The sequence below is a fragment of the Mesoplodon densirostris genome, chromosome X (assembly GCF_025265405.1).
Source record: "Mesoplodon densirostris isolate mMesDen1 chromosome X, mMesDen1 primary haplotype, whole genome shotgun sequence".
Classification (NCBI taxonomy): Eukaryota; Metazoa; Chordata; class Mammalia; order Artiodactyla; family Ziphiidae; genus Mesoplodon; species Mesoplodon densirostris.
This window is the reverse complement of record NC_082681.1, coordinates 121176374-121192663: the sequence shown is the minus strand read 5'-3', so window position 1 is coordinate 121192663 and position 16290 is coordinate 121176374. Positions and strand designations below refer to the sequence as shown.

The 16290-nt window shown below is 46.6% G+C and overlaps 1 protein-coding gene across 2 annotated transcripts in view; it reads right to left on the bottom strand.

Moving 5' to 3' along the window:
- The window catches only part of SH3KBP1 (SH3 domain containing kinase binding protein 1), a 346074-nt gene extending 342524 nt beyond the window's left edge, over positions 1-3550 (bottom strand). Inside the window, exon 1 of one of the 2 annotated variants that reach the window (XM_060086464.1) lies at positions 3175-3550. Coding sequence is in view for 1 of the 2 variants with exons in the window: in XM_060086462.1 (XP_059942445.1) it covers positions 3175-3178 (4 nt within the window). In the remaining variant the exon portion in view is untranslated. The remainder of the gene's footprint in view (positions 1-3174) is intronic. The other variant, XM_060086462.1, reaches the window with a different exon arrangement.
- Between the last annotated feature and the right edge of the window lie 12740 nt (positions 3551-16290).

Here is a 16290-nt window from a genome sequence, read left to right as displayed (position 1 = left end):
TGGTCCGGGAAGATCCCACGTGCCGCGGAGCAACTAAGCCCGTGCACCACAACTACTGAGCCTGCGCTCTAGAGCCCGCAAGCCACAACTACTGAGCCCGTGTGCCACAACTACTGAAGCCCACGCGCCTAAGAGCCCACGCTCCGCAACAAGAGAAGCCACCACAATGAGAAGCCTGCGCACTGAAACGAAGAGTAGCCCCCACTCGCTGCAACTAGAGAAAGCCCACTCGCAGCAACGAAGACCCAACGCAGCCAAAAATAAATAAATATATTTTTAAAAAACCAACAACAATTACAAATACGAAGGTTAATCAGACAATGTCAGTAACACAAAAAGAACTGAAGCCATCCGAGAAGAAATAAGCAAGGTCTGTGCAACCAGGAGGGTAGCAAGGCTTTGCCCCAGCCATGATGGATGGAAGGGGGTAAAGTAAAGGTCATGATTGATAAAGGTGGAGTCTTTTCTTCCATTTCTAACTGGAGCCTGTCTGTGGAGGCAAACATGTTATACTCATTTTAGCTTTAGCTGATTTAGCACAAAGCAGTCTAGCACCACCAATACGATACAGTGCTAACGACAGTCCAAACTTTGTTGTTACTCTGGAATTCTTTAAATGGAAATCCTTCACTGGGCTTGCAGATCCTCCATGACTCACAAATTTCAGTGGTAATAATATTTGTGCAGTTGTAATTACAAGACCCTTTCCCTGCATCTGGCACTGAAGGCATCTCCCCACAAACTCAGATGGCACATTCTGACTGGGCTTTTGTAAGAGGCCATTTCACAGCTAACTGGCTTCATTTCAGTGTTAGGGATTTGATACTTTGCAGTTGTTTTTCAGATCAAAGACTATGTAATACAGCTTTACTGTGTTATCCATCAAGGGAAAAATCCTTATCAGACCCGGTAAGAATGGAAGTATATTCAATTGATAAACTGGACAAATCTTCTGAAAACCAAAGAGATACGGGAGACTGTGGAAGGGGGGTGTGCCTGTGTGTACACACACACCTGCTTCAGAAACAGCACTGTTAGGTGTCTCCACTGGAAGACATACAGAATAAATTGTTAAATACCTGTACGTCATCACAAATACACAGCTGAAGATGCTTAAGAAAACAGCACGTGATCTTTAGCCCCCAAACTACTACCAGCATCTCAAATCCCACTCTAAACATTTTAATGAGCTAAATGACAGCATCCATTTTACTCTTAACACCTGAAATAAATGAAAATCACTTTCGGCGGCCCTCCACCCCCCCTTTTGTAATGGTTACAGTAAAAAAGATTAAGCCTGAAACGACTATAAACTGCAGAAGCACTTTCTAATTTTCCTAGGAGGTTCTTGATAATGAAAACAGTTCAGACTTGAATGATAAACAGGTCTGTTTCTTCTTAAACAGAACTCCGTCCTCTCCCCACTGAGATACAGAAAACAGAGTCCAGCCACCGGAGAAGACATTTGGATCTAACATCTTTTTTTTTTTTTTGTGCAACCCTTTAGGTGACCCACCCAAAAAGAAAGGTGTTCAAAACAGCATTTTTGGTTACCTCAGGAGAAACCAATCTGTTGTGAAAGTAATGGGTGATGTTTAAAGTATATACTTTGTTAATGAACTAAATCATCTTATGAGGTGCCAAAGCAAAACAAAAGTGCCAAGCTAAGTGTTTTGCCTTCCACAGAGTAGGAGGGTTTCCTACCTCCTCATTCATTCGCTCATTCATTCACTGATTCAATGAATATTTATTTAGGGCCTGCTCTGTGCCAGGTACCAAAGAAAACAGTGCTGAGCAAAACAGTGCAACACAGTAATGTCCCCATGGTCATGGAGCTTACAGTAGGAGACAGAAATGTTAAACTCAAATAAATATGTAATACTGCCAATTTCTTTTTAAGGAGAAAGGGTAACAGAAAGGAACTGATTTAGACTGGGAGTGGTGCAGGGATCAGAGAAGGGCACTGAGAAAAAAGTGACATTGAAGTTGAGAGGCCGTCAGATCGTCACCACTTTGGAAAAGGAAAACCATTTATAGCAAATGACCACAAATGGGATTTGAACTTTGCCTGTCAACAACTGACAGGGTTAAACGTCCCCCCTTCCAGTGCATCTGTCTTCACAAGCCTCCCAAGACTGCTGGCTGATCACTGTGACTCGCCTACTTAAATCCTATGACCTGAACACAGAAAGGTCTCACTTCATTATGATTTATTATAGTCTACAGTCTTCCTATGCTTGGCCTAGAAACACCCTAAAGTAATCTGCCAGAGGCATGAAAACAGACTGGCTGCCAGCAAGAATATTACCTGGGTGAGCCAAACATTAGCCCTGGCACTCTCAAGTCCATTGCCCAATAAAGTGCCAGGTCCTCTAGGCAACGTGGCTCCAATACTCCTGGGTCTATACCAGATGGGACCCAGGGGGCCTAACAGTTAGTTGCCTACTTGGAAATGATCTTCGACCAGTAAATCAAGGACTAAATCACCGTTTCCAGTTCCCCAAGCCTGCAGACTTAGAGGATGTGGGAAGTGGCCTTTGAGCATCACCGAGTGGAGAGCTTGCCAGGCTGGAGGAATGCAGGCTGGCAGAGAGGGGGTCAGGGCCGGGAGGAAGAGGGACGCTAAGGGAGGCGGGTCAGGCGCTCCGGACCCGAGGACCGCACGCCAGGCCGGGTACTGGGGCGTTTCCCGCCCCCCCACATCATCCCCCCGCAAAGGCCCCCGGCCCCTCCGAGACCCCGCGATTCTGGCTTCCCCTGCGGCGAGGCCAGGCGGGCACATCAAGCCCTGCGCAGGGCCGGAGCCCACCAGCTCCTGGTACCTGCGTCTCCAACGCAGAGAAAGGCGCGCCGGGGGCGAAAAAATGGCCAAAACTCTCCCCGCCCACCCGAAAAGCCAACCACACCCCCCGCATCCCTCAGCCCCAGCCGCCCCGGGCCGGCCCCCGCCATCCTCCGCCCAGGCCACCGCGGGGTTCCCGTCGGCGCCGCTCGGGCTCGGCAGGGACGCGGGCGCGAGTGGGAGTGAATAGGGGGTACGCGACGCAGGCAGGGTGCCCACCGCGGTGTCACCCGCTGGGGCCCTGCTCCCGGGGCGCCCTCCTCGGCTCCGCGGTCCCGGGACAGGCGCGCAGCCCCCAGGCTGAGGTGGGCACCCGGGAGCCCCCCACTCACCCATTGGCGTCGAGCCGGGCCTGGCCGCCGAGGCAGCGTGAAAGTTAGCGGAGGCGGACGCGGGGGTCGGGGCGCCGGGACCCGGGCGCGGGAATCGGGGAGCCGGGATGTGGGCGCGGGGATAGGGACGCGGCGGCGTCTGGGCCGGCTTCTTCCTCAGTAGCGGCGGCCGAGGCGGCTCAGCGCCGCCCGCTGCTGCCTCTGCTGCTACTGCCGCTGCTGGCCCGGAGCGACTCCTGCTGCTGCTGCATCGCGGCCCGCTGCGCCCGGCTGCGCCGGGTTTCCTGCTCCCCGCCAGTGGAAATTGCGAAAAAAAAAAAAAAAAAAAGAGCCGCCCAGCCCAGCGCCCGGCAGCCGCGGCCGCGCCGCCCGCTCTCCCCTCCTCCTCGTCGCCTCGCCGCCGCCGCCGCCGCGATGCTCCTGCGGCTCCGCCTGCCGGGGACGCGCGGCCGCCGGGGCGGGGGCGGGGCCTGAGGGGCGGGGACTTTCGAGAGGCGGGGCCTTCAAGGGCGAGGCTGGCGCTCGGGGTGTCCCTGCGACTGCTGCACTCCGGCGCCCCCCTTGCCGCCCAGTGGGGAGGGACCCAGCTCCGCGAGGCCGCCCCCGACCCTGGGCGGCTTGTCTAACGCCCCGGGAAATGCCGCGAGACTCCTCGAGACCAGAGGAGGGGAGGGAGGGGAGGGAGGGGAGGGAGGGTCGGCGGGGAGGGCGCGTCCGAGTATAGTGGCACGTGGGAAAGGAGATGGAAGGAGCCGACCCCGAAGGTGCGACGTGAGGTGGAAGACAGGCTGGGGGAGGAGAGACCATGGGAAGGTGAGGGGTCGAACACCTGCTGAGTGTGATAACAGGTAACCCGGGGGTGTCGAGGCAACCCAGAAGAAGGCTTCACAGAGGGGGCTGTTGGGAAGGAGAAGGGGTTCATCCCATGGAGGGAGAGAAACGCTATTTCCCTTCAGTGCAGCGTGGGAATGGCAGGCCAGGTGCGAGTTCGGCTTGTAGGAGGTGGTGGGATGGAGATGCAGAAAGAGAAGCGAAGCCGGTGGGCTGCATTGCCCCACACCGACCCTCATAGGGACCCCTAACCCCACACCCGAATGCCTGGGTCAGGTGGGGTTTATTGCTCAGCAGTGTTCCCAGGCTCTCATGTTCCCAGGAATCCACTGAGGCAGTTCCTCCCCAACAGGCATCATTGTGCCATATTGACCCCCAGACCTGGGCCGGCTACCCTTGAGTGGGCACTAAAATGAAAACGGAATTCGTGGTGATTCACGGGTAACTCACAAGCTCCTTTTGGGGTCCATTAACTACCACACCTTTCACCATACTCTGACAGCCACCACATTCATTTACCGTCTCGTTATTTCCTTTTCCCTTTCCACCATCTGGTGGTAGGAAGAGATAGTGAAATAGATGGGAGACATTCAGGAAGAGAGAAAATAAAGACAATAAAGAAATTAAATTTTTTAAAGAAATTAAATTATTAGCCCCTGAAAAATGGAGGAGGCTGAAGGTTAGTGGATCCACAAGTGACAAATAAAAGCTGACCCCTTACCCAATATACGCTGTCTCCATGCCTCACCTATAATGTTGGGGCAACTCTTGTAAATTGGTTACATCTTGGGATTTCTGCAGAAAGATGTACTTATAATTGTTTCATTAGCTTAAAAAAAAACCCTCAAAGTCAGGGTCTTACCAACAAGAGATTAGTAGCATCATCTTTCTTTTTTTTTTTTTTTTTTTTGCGGTATGCGGGCCTCTCACTGTTGTGGCCTCCCCCGTCGCGGAGCACAGGCTCCGGACGCGCAGGCTCAGCGGCCATGGCTCACGGGCCCAGCCGCTCCGCGGCATATGGGATCCTCCCAGACCGGGGCACGAACCCGTATCCCCTGCATCGGCAGGCGGACTCTCAACCACTTGCGCCACCAGAGAGGCCCGCATCATCTTTCTAAATACTCTGTGTGTGTGTCAGAGCAATCTAAACAAGAGACTAATCAAGGGGCAGAAGACCCATCCAACACAGCTCCTGAGAAGGTGGTAGTGACATCACTGACAGACTCCCATGGAAGGGATTAAAGAACATGGAAATGAAGAATCTGAAGCGTTGAAGGCACGCATGAATATTCAGCTAGACTTGCTCCAGGCGCCATGGCACCTCACTCATTACATGCCTTGCATATCAGGGCGATGAGACCTTGTGATATGATCTTAGAGCTGACAAACACTGAAACTCATAGAGCCTGGCTAAGGCCCACTGTCACTGGGACTTTTATTCCTTGAACCCCACCCTAAAACAGCAAACTGGTGGCTGAACGCTGTAGGGCAAAAAAACAAACAAACAAAAAAAACCATCAGCAGCGTGTCTTATGTCCTGTCTTAATCTAATTCAGCTCTGTCCTACTTGGAGAAGACAATCCTCTTTACTTGTTCTCCCAGCTTCACACTGGCAAAGACAGACGACCTGAACTTTTGTGTCCTGTTTTGGCTCTGGTCTATTTCAGAACATATGTTTTCCTTCTTGACCCAGAGTCCTGTGTCCCTACTCCTTGATATGCTTCCTACAGGGACAAATTTGTCATTTTATCACAGAAGAAAAACTGACAGCGACAATATTTTTGAAAATTCCTGAGCTGTGCTCTCATTTTAATGCCTTAAGTAAACTAAGTTGTATCAGTTCTATCCATAACACTATAGACTTTTTTCATTTTGAATTGCTCTAAATTATAAAGATGGACATTCTTTCCCCTCCACCACCCCCCACTTATTGTTTGGTTCTTCTGAATTATTACTATTGTCCTTTCATTTCTCCTTTGAGAAACTTTTGCTGACTAGCACAGGAAAGTTAAAATCAAGATTCACATCCAGATGCTGATAAGAGTAGATGTATAATTCCTCATCCTGCCTCCCTCTTACAAAAGTATTTTTTAGCAGAATAGTTAGTGCACTACTTCAAATTACGTGAATTCATCTCATGAATATGACTAGAGAAATACAATCGTATTTAATACCACATCTTTGTCCCACTGAACTCCCATTTCTACCAGAGTAGATGAGGCATTTGGGGGAATGGAGAGTAGCTGAACTGTCACACTTAAAAATGCCATCACATGAAAAGGCCCCACTGTGTCACTCAGTGGGGATAACATTTTGGGTGCAGTGGAAGGCATTGAGCCTCTGCCTGTGTAGCGCTCACAGCCTGTCACGCTCTACCTCTTGGACTTGACATCTGTAATTTGCATGTGATGAGTGATAATTTGCTTTGATAACCTTTAATATCATCTTTACATTAATATAAATTACATGCAGAGTGCTTTACAAAACACAGTCATTATCTGGTGCTTCTGACGAGCTTTATGGAGAAATGTAGAAACCTCATGGTGCCAGAAAATAGGAAGTGATCAATAAAAATGACGGGGCAAGTCAAAAGGGCATCAAAAGGGCATCAAATGAGCTCCCAAAGGTCAAAGCTGGAACAACCCAAGGAACAAAATAAATAACGGTTTTATTGGATTATAACCCAAAGAATAAAAGTCCTGTCTCTATGGATATAAATAAATAATTGACTAAATAAGTAAATACGTCAGGGAGAGGGGCCAAGTCTTCCTTACTGAGGAATTCCAATTAATAAATGGAAAGAAATGAGGGAAAGAGAAAATCACCACTGAGAACACCACAGTAATGTTTAATGTGGACACGACGCCCCTCAAATTCTCAAATGGGTGGGTGCAAGTTTAAGGAGAAACCCTGCAGACAGCATGTTAAGCAAGTGGTCAAGGCTCCGTGCTCACAGTTTTGAGGCAGGCTTTTCCCGCCTTCCTTTGCATCATGCATACTGGGTTAAAGATCACCTGCCCAGATCAAGCCACAGAGATAACTTCTCGCTCTATCCGGTTGACTCCGCTTGATAACCACTCATAGAATGACCCACTCATTGCCCGTTTTATCTTTTTCATTGAATCCTTCGCAATACATCTGAGAAAACTGGTTTTACCAGCTACTAATCAACTCAGAGAAGCAGATTGTTTACAAAACTAAACTATGATTATTTTTACAAAGTTTGTAGGAAAGGCTTGCTTTGTAAAGGAAAACACAAAGGAAGTAAGTAGGAGATGAAATGTGCTCTCACACCAGACCATAAAACAGGAACAGGTGTTCTTGTTAACAAATCCAAAGAATGCCTGAGTAACTGACTTCAAAGTTGATCAGTCAGAGGAACTTGCATCTAAAACACACAACAAGAGCCCCAGTGTACAGACTAACTTGCCAAGAACATTTTCCATCCTTTTCACAGCACTGCTTTGTCTAAGAAAATAGGAAATTGGGAGAACAGTCCTAGGAGATTAACAAGCAATATGGTTTCTACTATTTTCTACCTACTCTACCTGGCCTCCTTCCCCGCAAGATTACAAGGGGTCCTGTGCAAAGAAGGGCATTTTCACAATTAAAAAGTGAATCAAGTGATATTCCCAAGAAACTTCCAAAAGCATTGGACATTAAGATCATGTGTGTGAAATATGCATTGTAATAAATATACACAACTTTAAATAGAGTAATTGGCGTTTAACATCAGAATAAACCATCCCGACAGGCCAATTTTTTAAAATAGGAGCTAAACAACAATAGGGGGCTTTATGCCATTTGCAGCAACATGGATGGACCTAGATATTGTCATACTGAGTGACGTAAGTCAGACAGAGAAAAACAAATACATGTGGATTCTAAAAAAAAAAAAAAAGATAAATGAACTTATTTACAAAACTGAAACAGACTCTCAGATTTAGAAAACGGCCTTATGGTTACCAGAGGGGAAGGGTGGGGGGCAGGGAGGGATGAACTGGGAGTTTGGGATTGACATGTACACACTGCTATATTTAAAACAGATAACCAACAAGGACCTACTGTATAGCACAGGGAACTCTGCTCAATATTATGTAACAACCTAAATAGGAAAAGAATTTGAAAAAGAATAGATACATGTATATGTATAACTGAATCACTTTGCTGTACACCTGAAACTAACACAACATGGTTAATCAACTATACTCCAATATAAAATAAAAACTTAAAAAAAAACCAATAGGGGGCTTTTGATCTTACCAGTAATGAAGATTTAAAAGTAGGGATTGCTCAGAGGCCCCATCACAGACTGGTGTTCTATTGGAGCCCCAGCACTCCAGACAGAGGGAAGGACGCGTGAGAATGCTCAGAGTCTGGGGAACAGATGATCTTGCAAGGCAGCTTGTGTGGAAAGGGCGGGAGTGTGGCCAAAAGTCTGACTGGAGGAGGTCTCTGTGCCAGGCCCAGTGTGAACAAGACCCTGCCGGCCATGGGAGGAGCACAGGTTTCCAAGCCGACCGATTTCAGGAAGGTAACTGACCAGCCCGCAGAAGCGGGACTGGAGGAAGGAGAGCCTGAAAACAGGAGGCCGTGGACAAGCCAGAGATATTAAAGGCAAGAAATGTGATGGCGTTGACACTGACTGCAAGGAGAGGTCACAGTCTAGAGTTGTTTGTGAACCACATTTGACAGATCTGGTGAGGCAGTGGATTTGGAGAGAGGGTAGGGAACACAGATGGAGGATTTGAAAGAAAGATTTTGTTAGCTGGTTTGGAAGCTGAGTAGATGGAGAGATCAATCAAGTGGAGGAGGAAGCCATTGGGGGTGGGGAGGAGATACTGAGTTCACATTTGAATCTTCTTAAGAGTGAATACAAAAGGGAATGAAGCAGTGATCCACGCTACAGCATGGATAATCCTTGAAAACCTGATGCTAATTGAAAGAAGCCAGACATAAAAGGACACATAATCATGTGATTCTGTTAACATGAAATGTCCAGAACAGGCAAATCTAAAGAGACAGAAAGATGATGAGGGGCTGGGGGAGAGGACTGGGGGAATTGGGGAGTGACTGCTAATGGGTACAGAGTTTCCTTTGGGAGTAACAAAAATGTTTTAAAATTGATTGTGGTCATAGTTGCACAACTCTAGGAAGATACTAGAAAACTGTTAGATTATATTCCTTAAAATAGGTGAATTGATAGTATGTGAACTATATCTCAACAAAGGCTGTTATATATTTGAAAAGAGTGGGACTTCCCTGGCGGTCCAGTGGTTAAGACTCTGCTTCCACTGCAGGGGGCTCAGGTTCGATCCCTGGTCTGGGAACTAAGATCCCCACATGTCACTTGGTGCGGCCAATAAATAAATAAATAAAATAAAATAAAATAAAATAAAAGAGTGATAATGGGGGCAGGGTTTCAGTTTGGGAAGATGAGAAAGTTCCAGAGATGGATGGAACAATGTGAATGTACACTACATTCACACTGTTCCATCTGAACTATGCACTTAAAGATGGTTGCAATGGTAAATCTTATGTTTATCTTACCACAATAAAAAAAGAGAGAGTTACTGCATTTGAGGGGCCTGGTGGGGATGGTTTTCCCTGTGTTTTGCCCCCTCCGTTAACAGCCCCACATTACTTCCCAAACAGGACATCAGTATTGCAAAAACCGCTACCCCATCACCCTCAGTGTCCCCTCTTCAGGATTCAAGAGAAACCACAGCCAGTGACCTGAGCTGAGGGTGATGAGCCACGGCCACACCCCAGGTTGTGAACACAGCCAACCGAGATGGGTCCTCAAGCCCCAGACACCACAGGACTTAATTGAAAAGCCTCTGAACCAGGCGCCCAGTTACAGGTGTGCCTCGTTTTATTGCACTTTGCTTGATTGCGCTTCACAGATACTGCATTTCTTACAAATTGAAGGTCTGTGGCAACCCTGCCTCGAGCAAGTCCATTTACCCCCTATTCCCAACAGCATTTGCTCACTTCATGTCTCTGTGTCATGTCTGTGTAATTCTCAGAATATGTGAAACTTTTCCATTATTATTATATTTATTATGGTGATCTTTGATGTTACTAGGACTTGCTGGAGGCTGATGGTTAGCATTTTTTAGCAATAATGCAATAGCACACTTAATAGACTGCAGTATAGTGTAAACGTAAGTTTTATATGCACTAGGAAACCAAAAAATGTCTGTGACTCATTTGATTGCGATATTTGCCTTATTGCTGTGGTCTGGAACCCAACCGGCAATATCTCTGAGGTCTGCCTGTAATAAGGTAGCATGAAACCCTTTTCTGGCACAACTTCTTGTTATATAGAGCCAGTCAAATCAAGTTCCTCTCCTCAAAAATAATTACAGGCCAGCCGGAGGCAAAAGTGGGAAGTAAATCAAGTTCATCTTTGTTTGGCTTTTTGTCTGTTTGTTTGTTTCTACTTTTTTATTGAAGTATAGTTGGTTTACAATGTTGGGTTACTTTCAGGTATACAGCAAAGTGATTCAGTTATATATATATATATTTTCAGATTATTTTCCATTATAGATTATTACAAGGTACTGAATATAGTTCTCTGTGCTATACAGTAGACCCTTGTCGTTTATCTATTTTATGTATAGTAGTTTGTATCTGTTAACCCCGTACTCCTAATTTATCCCTCCCCGCCCTCCCCTTCCCCTTTGGTTACCATAAGTTTGTTTTCTATATCTTTGAGTCTGTTTCTGTAAGTGGTGTTGGGCAGGCTGGACAGCCTCATGTAAATCAATGATATTAGAACACTCCCTCACACCATCTACAAAAATAAACTCAAAATGGTTTAAAAACCTAAATTTAAGACATGACACCATAAAACTCCCAGAAGAGAACATAGGCAAAACATTCTCTGATGTAAATCGTAGCAATATTTTCTTAGATCAGTCTCCCAAGGCAAAAAGAAATAAAAGCAAAAATAAACAAATGGGACCTAATCAAACTTAAAAGCTTTTGCACAGCAAAGGAAACCATCAAGAAAACAAAAAGCCAACCCACGGAATGGGTGAAAATAGTTGCAAATGATGCAAATTTCCAAAATATACAAACAGCTCACATAACTCAATATTGAAAAACACAACCCAATCAAAAAACGGGCAGAAGGGCTTCCCTGGTGGCGCAGTGGTTGAGAGTCCGCCTGCCGATGGAGGGGACATGGGTTCGTGCCCCGGTCCGGGAAGATCCCACATGCCGCGGAGCGGCTGGGCCCATGAGCCATGGCCGCTGAGCCTGCGTGTCCGGAGCCTGTGCTCCGCAATGGGAGAGGCCACAACAGTGTGAGGCCCGTGTACCACAAAAACAAACAAACAAACAAACAAAAAACTGGGCAGAAGACCTAAATAGACATTTCTCCAAAGAAGACATACAGACGGCACATGAAAAAAATAATCGCTAATTATTAGAGAAATGCAAATCAAAACCACAATGAGGAACCACCTCACATGGGTCAAAATGGCCATCATCAAAAAGTCCACAAATAATATATGCTGGAGAGGGTGTGGAGGGACTGCACTGTTAGTTGGAATGTAAATTGGTGCAGCCACTATGGAGAACAGCATGGAGGTTCCTCAAAACACTAAAGATAGAGCTACTGTATGATTCAGCAATCCCACTCCTGGGCATATATCCGGAAATGAAAACTCTAATTTGAAAAGACACAATGCGGGACTTCCCTGGTGGCGCAGTGGTTAAGAATCCGCCTGCCAATGCAGGGGACATGGGTTCGAGCCCTGATCCAGGAAGATCCCACATGCCGCAGAGCAACTAAGCCCGTGCGCCACAACTACAGAGCCTGCGCTCTAGAGCCCACGAGCCACAACTACTGAGCCCGTGTGCCACAACTACTGAAGCCTGCACACTTAGAGCCCATGCTCTGCAACAAGAGAAGCCCCCTCGCACTGCAGCAACGAAGACCCAATGCAGCCAAAATAAATAAATAAATAAATAAATTTATATAAATATAAATAAATAAATTTATTTTAAAAAGATACATGCACCCTAATGTTCATAGCAGCACTAGTTACAATAGCCAAGACATGGAAACAACCCAAGTGCCCATCAACAGACAACTGGTTTAAGAAGATGTGAAGAAAAAAAAAAAAAAAAAATATATATATATATATATATATATATATATATAATGGAATGGAATACTACTCAGCCATAAAAAATGAAATAACGCCATTTGCAGCAAGATGAATGGACCTAGAAATTATCATAATAAGTGAAGTAAGTCAGACAAAGACAAATATTATATCACTTATATGTGGAATCTAAAAAAATAAGACAAATGAGTCTATGTACATGTTTGTTTGGCTTTGAGTCCCCTGTTGAAGTTTTTTTCCCTGGGCTACAGGGGTCCTTAAAGTGTGGTCCCCAGAGCAGCAGCTGCTACAGCGGCACATGGGAACTTAGCAATGCACACTGTGGACCCCTCCCCAGGCCTTTTGAATCTGGAACTCTGGGGGGGCCCCAGTGATCCAAGTTTGAACCAACCCTCCAGGGAATTATGATCCAGCTCAAGTATGAGAACCTCGCTGGACCTCAGCTCCCTGGAGCCCAGATGACCTGTGTGGTCATCTGACAAACTGGTTGATCCTTGAAAAGGGTCTCAAGGGAGCTACCAGCGACACACACATCTGAGCCGGGAAAACGGATTTGGTGTTTATTATCATTACAAAAGTAATAACTGTTCATTAAAAAAAAATTTTTAATAAAACAAAGATATAGTATAGAAGGTGAAAATCTTCCGTAAGTTCACAATTATTGGTTATTACAGAGATAATTGATAATCACTATTAACTTCTGATGGAATATTCCTTCAGGCATTTTCTAAATGTGTAATGATACTAAGATATATGAAGATTTCCACACACTCTAACTGTATTTTTCTTTTTAGTTTGTGACTCTCTTTGGTGCTCTAATGATAGAAAATGAGAACCTCGGGGAGGAAGGACTTTTGTCTTAGAGGATTCCCAAAACACCTTTTCCTTTTCTCATAAATTCGATTGTGAAATATTAAACCTGTCTGGAACAGAACTTTTTGAGAACATATTTCATAACCTTCTGGGAATAAATTAGAATTCCTGATAAAAATGCTTAAGGAATTCTCTGACGCTCTTTAATGAGGCAAAGCTCTTTTCGGGGAAACTAGCTACCTCCCCAGCCTCCCACCCCCTCAGCTGACCTCAGGTCGTAAGTGTAGTGATCTTTAGCCTGACATTCTTCCCCACCCCCCCGCCCCCCCCACCACCTCCGCATGATCTAAGGACGATCATCTATCTAACCAGTCGCTTCCCAGAAAATGTCCTGAACAAAAGGGAATCTTTAAAGGAACATTGCCATGTGTTCATAATTAAATTTTTGGAGAAGTTTTATATACGCCTCAGTCTTTCCTAACTGTAAACAACACCAGTAGCCTATCAAGTAGAGACCAGACCTTTTCTCAGCGGCCAAATAAAGGAGTAAAAAGGTTCAACCTTACACAAAAACAGTGTGTTACCGGGCTTTCCTGGTGGCGCAGTGGTTGAGAGTCCGCCTGCCGATTCAGGGGACACGGGTTCGTGCCCCGGTCCGGGAAGATCCCACGTGCCGCGGAGCGGCTGGGCCTGTGCGCCATGGCCGCTGAGCCTGCGTGTCCGGAGCCTGTGCTCCGCAACGGGAGAGGCTACAACAGTGAGAGGCCCGCGTACCACAAAAAAAAAAAAAAAAAAAAACAGTGTGTTATCTATCTTTTGAAAATCTACCTTAAGATAATCACTACCATTTATGGAGAAGCAGGGAGCTCTGATACTCTTCTATCCTCTTTTACATTCTCCTGACCACAGTGTAAGATGTTACTATCCCCGTTCTACAAGTGAGGAGACTCAAGTTTAGAGAAGTTAAATGCCCTATGTCCCTCAGCAGGGAGGTCTGGCAATGTAAAGACAGCTGTCTGATCCCATTAGAAACTACAGAGTTGTCTGAAGTTGAACAAAGCAATCCAATTTTTTTCATGGTTTAAAATTCCTATTCAGTGGCCTTAATATAAAATGTAAATGGATCCTTAAGAGTGTTTTGCTTGGTATGAAATTTGTATATATACAAAATGTTTATGACATAACACCAAGTGGTAAAACACAGAATACATATCTTCACATACCCTATACTTAAAATTGCCTTTTAACTTAGAAAATACATTAAAAACTATGGCAGCAAATGCTCCAAAAGGTTAAAAGGCCATCTTGGAATCACGTGGCTGTATTTGGTCATTTTTCCTTCTATTTTCTGAACCAGCAGAGGATGGGGGCGCAGCCACTGGCCTGGGAATGAACGATTCAGGCTTTACCTGGGACTAACTGGCTCACAGTCTTGGGAGCTTTCTAGACCTTTCTGTGCCTCAGGTTCCTCACCTGGAAAATGGATTGGCCTGAGGCTATAATGAACTAATGCCTGCAAAGTGCTTAGCTAGTGTCTGGCACTATTCCAGATTTTCTTTAATGAGCATCATTTTAGTAACAAAAAACGTTGCTTTTAAAGGTTGTTATACTTTTACGATTTCATAGTTTTCTTTATTTGAATATCTTAGAATAAATAATGACTATAATTGAACAAATAAACATTCCAAAATTATTATTACAGGACCTTAAAGTGAGCACCTAATTTGACAATTTGTAGCAGTCTTAAGAAATACACGCTTCTGTTTCGTCCAAGCACACTGGCTATATGTGTCACCATCTTTCCCTCTCAAATCCCAGGAAAATGATGATAAAGGAATAAAGAGGGACTCCACCCACAAGGAGAACAGGAGAGGAAACAACACAGGACTAGACATTGCAAGGCGCTGGTGGGGTTCAAACAGCAGCCTGGGGGCTTCCCTGGTGGCGCAGTGGTTGAGCGTCCGCCTGCCGATGCAGGGGACGCGGGTTCGTGCCCCGGTCCGGGAGGATCCCGCATGCCGCGGAGCGGCTGGGCCCGTGAGCCATGGCTGCTGGGCCTGCGCGGCTGGAGCCTGTGCTCCGCAACGGGAGAGGCCACAGCAGTGAGAGGCCCGCGTACCGCAAGAAAAACGAAACAAAAAAAACAAACAAACAAACAGCAGCCTGGGAGGGGTATCAGGCTTAGCAGGAAGCTGCCAAATAGAGGTCTTCAGCGGACCCCAGGAAGCGAGCACTTTGGATGCGCAGTTCAGGCGAGAGTGTCGCCGTCTGCACACTGAGCGGCTGGACCCTTGGTCCTCTCCTGACCCTGCCCCTGCCCCGCCAGACAGTAACCCCGACAGGATCCAGTTCCTGGAACCCTAGTGACCAAGCCTGGCGCTCCTCCCTGCCACGGGTGGGGAATGGGAGGCTCCTTCTCCAGAAAACCAAGGGGGCCGAGAGGAAAGATCCCCGGATGCAGACGTGCAAGAAAATGAAAGCAAACACTAGTTCCCTGGAGGTTGTGGAAACCAGACACGTGGGCGGATGGGATTCACAGAGGCTTCCCGTTAAGCTTTTGAGAACACTTTGCCACTGTAAACTGGGGCGATTGGTGGGAGAATCTTCTCAGAGATTCTTGAGAATTGCCGCAGCATGCAATTCTGGAGCTTTGGGCCAAGGCGCTCAAGTGTCAGCTCTTCTGACCTTTTGGGCAGCAACTCTAACCTCTATCCTCACCACCCACTCCAGCTCTTCCAACCCCCAAGCAAGGCCCTAATTCTACATTCGACTTTTTATACCTGAAACATGCAGAGTGGCTTCTGTTCTCCTGACAGACCCAGACTGATACAGGCTGTGCAGGAGGCCTTCCTCTTCCAGCCTCGGTCCTCCTCCAGCCCACTCTGGGCACTGGAAGTATGGATGGCTTTGTGTCAAGTTCATCCAGTGGACGGCACTGGCAGGGATGAACGGCAGGAGGAGAGAAAAGTCAGGGCATATAGTCCCTTCACACCCTCCCTTCCGTGTCACCGATTGGCTGTGTTCTTGTGCTGAAGACCACAGCTCCTGACCCCTGCCCTCCCGTGTGGAGACCCTCAGGGAGTTCCAAACATGACTCCCTCCTCCTGCCCTTTGGGCCACAGCATACTGATCTAATCTTTGCTTTCCCCTGAACTCTGCCCACATCTTCATAAATGATCCCTTATTAAACCTTTCTCCATGGCCCAGTTTAAGTGCAGCATCTGTTTCCTGCCAGGCCGCAACTGACACACTGCTCCATCACCCCTCACCAGAGCCCCTGCCAGGCTCACAGGATGGCCAAAAGGCTTGTAGGTGTCTTGGTGTTCAATAC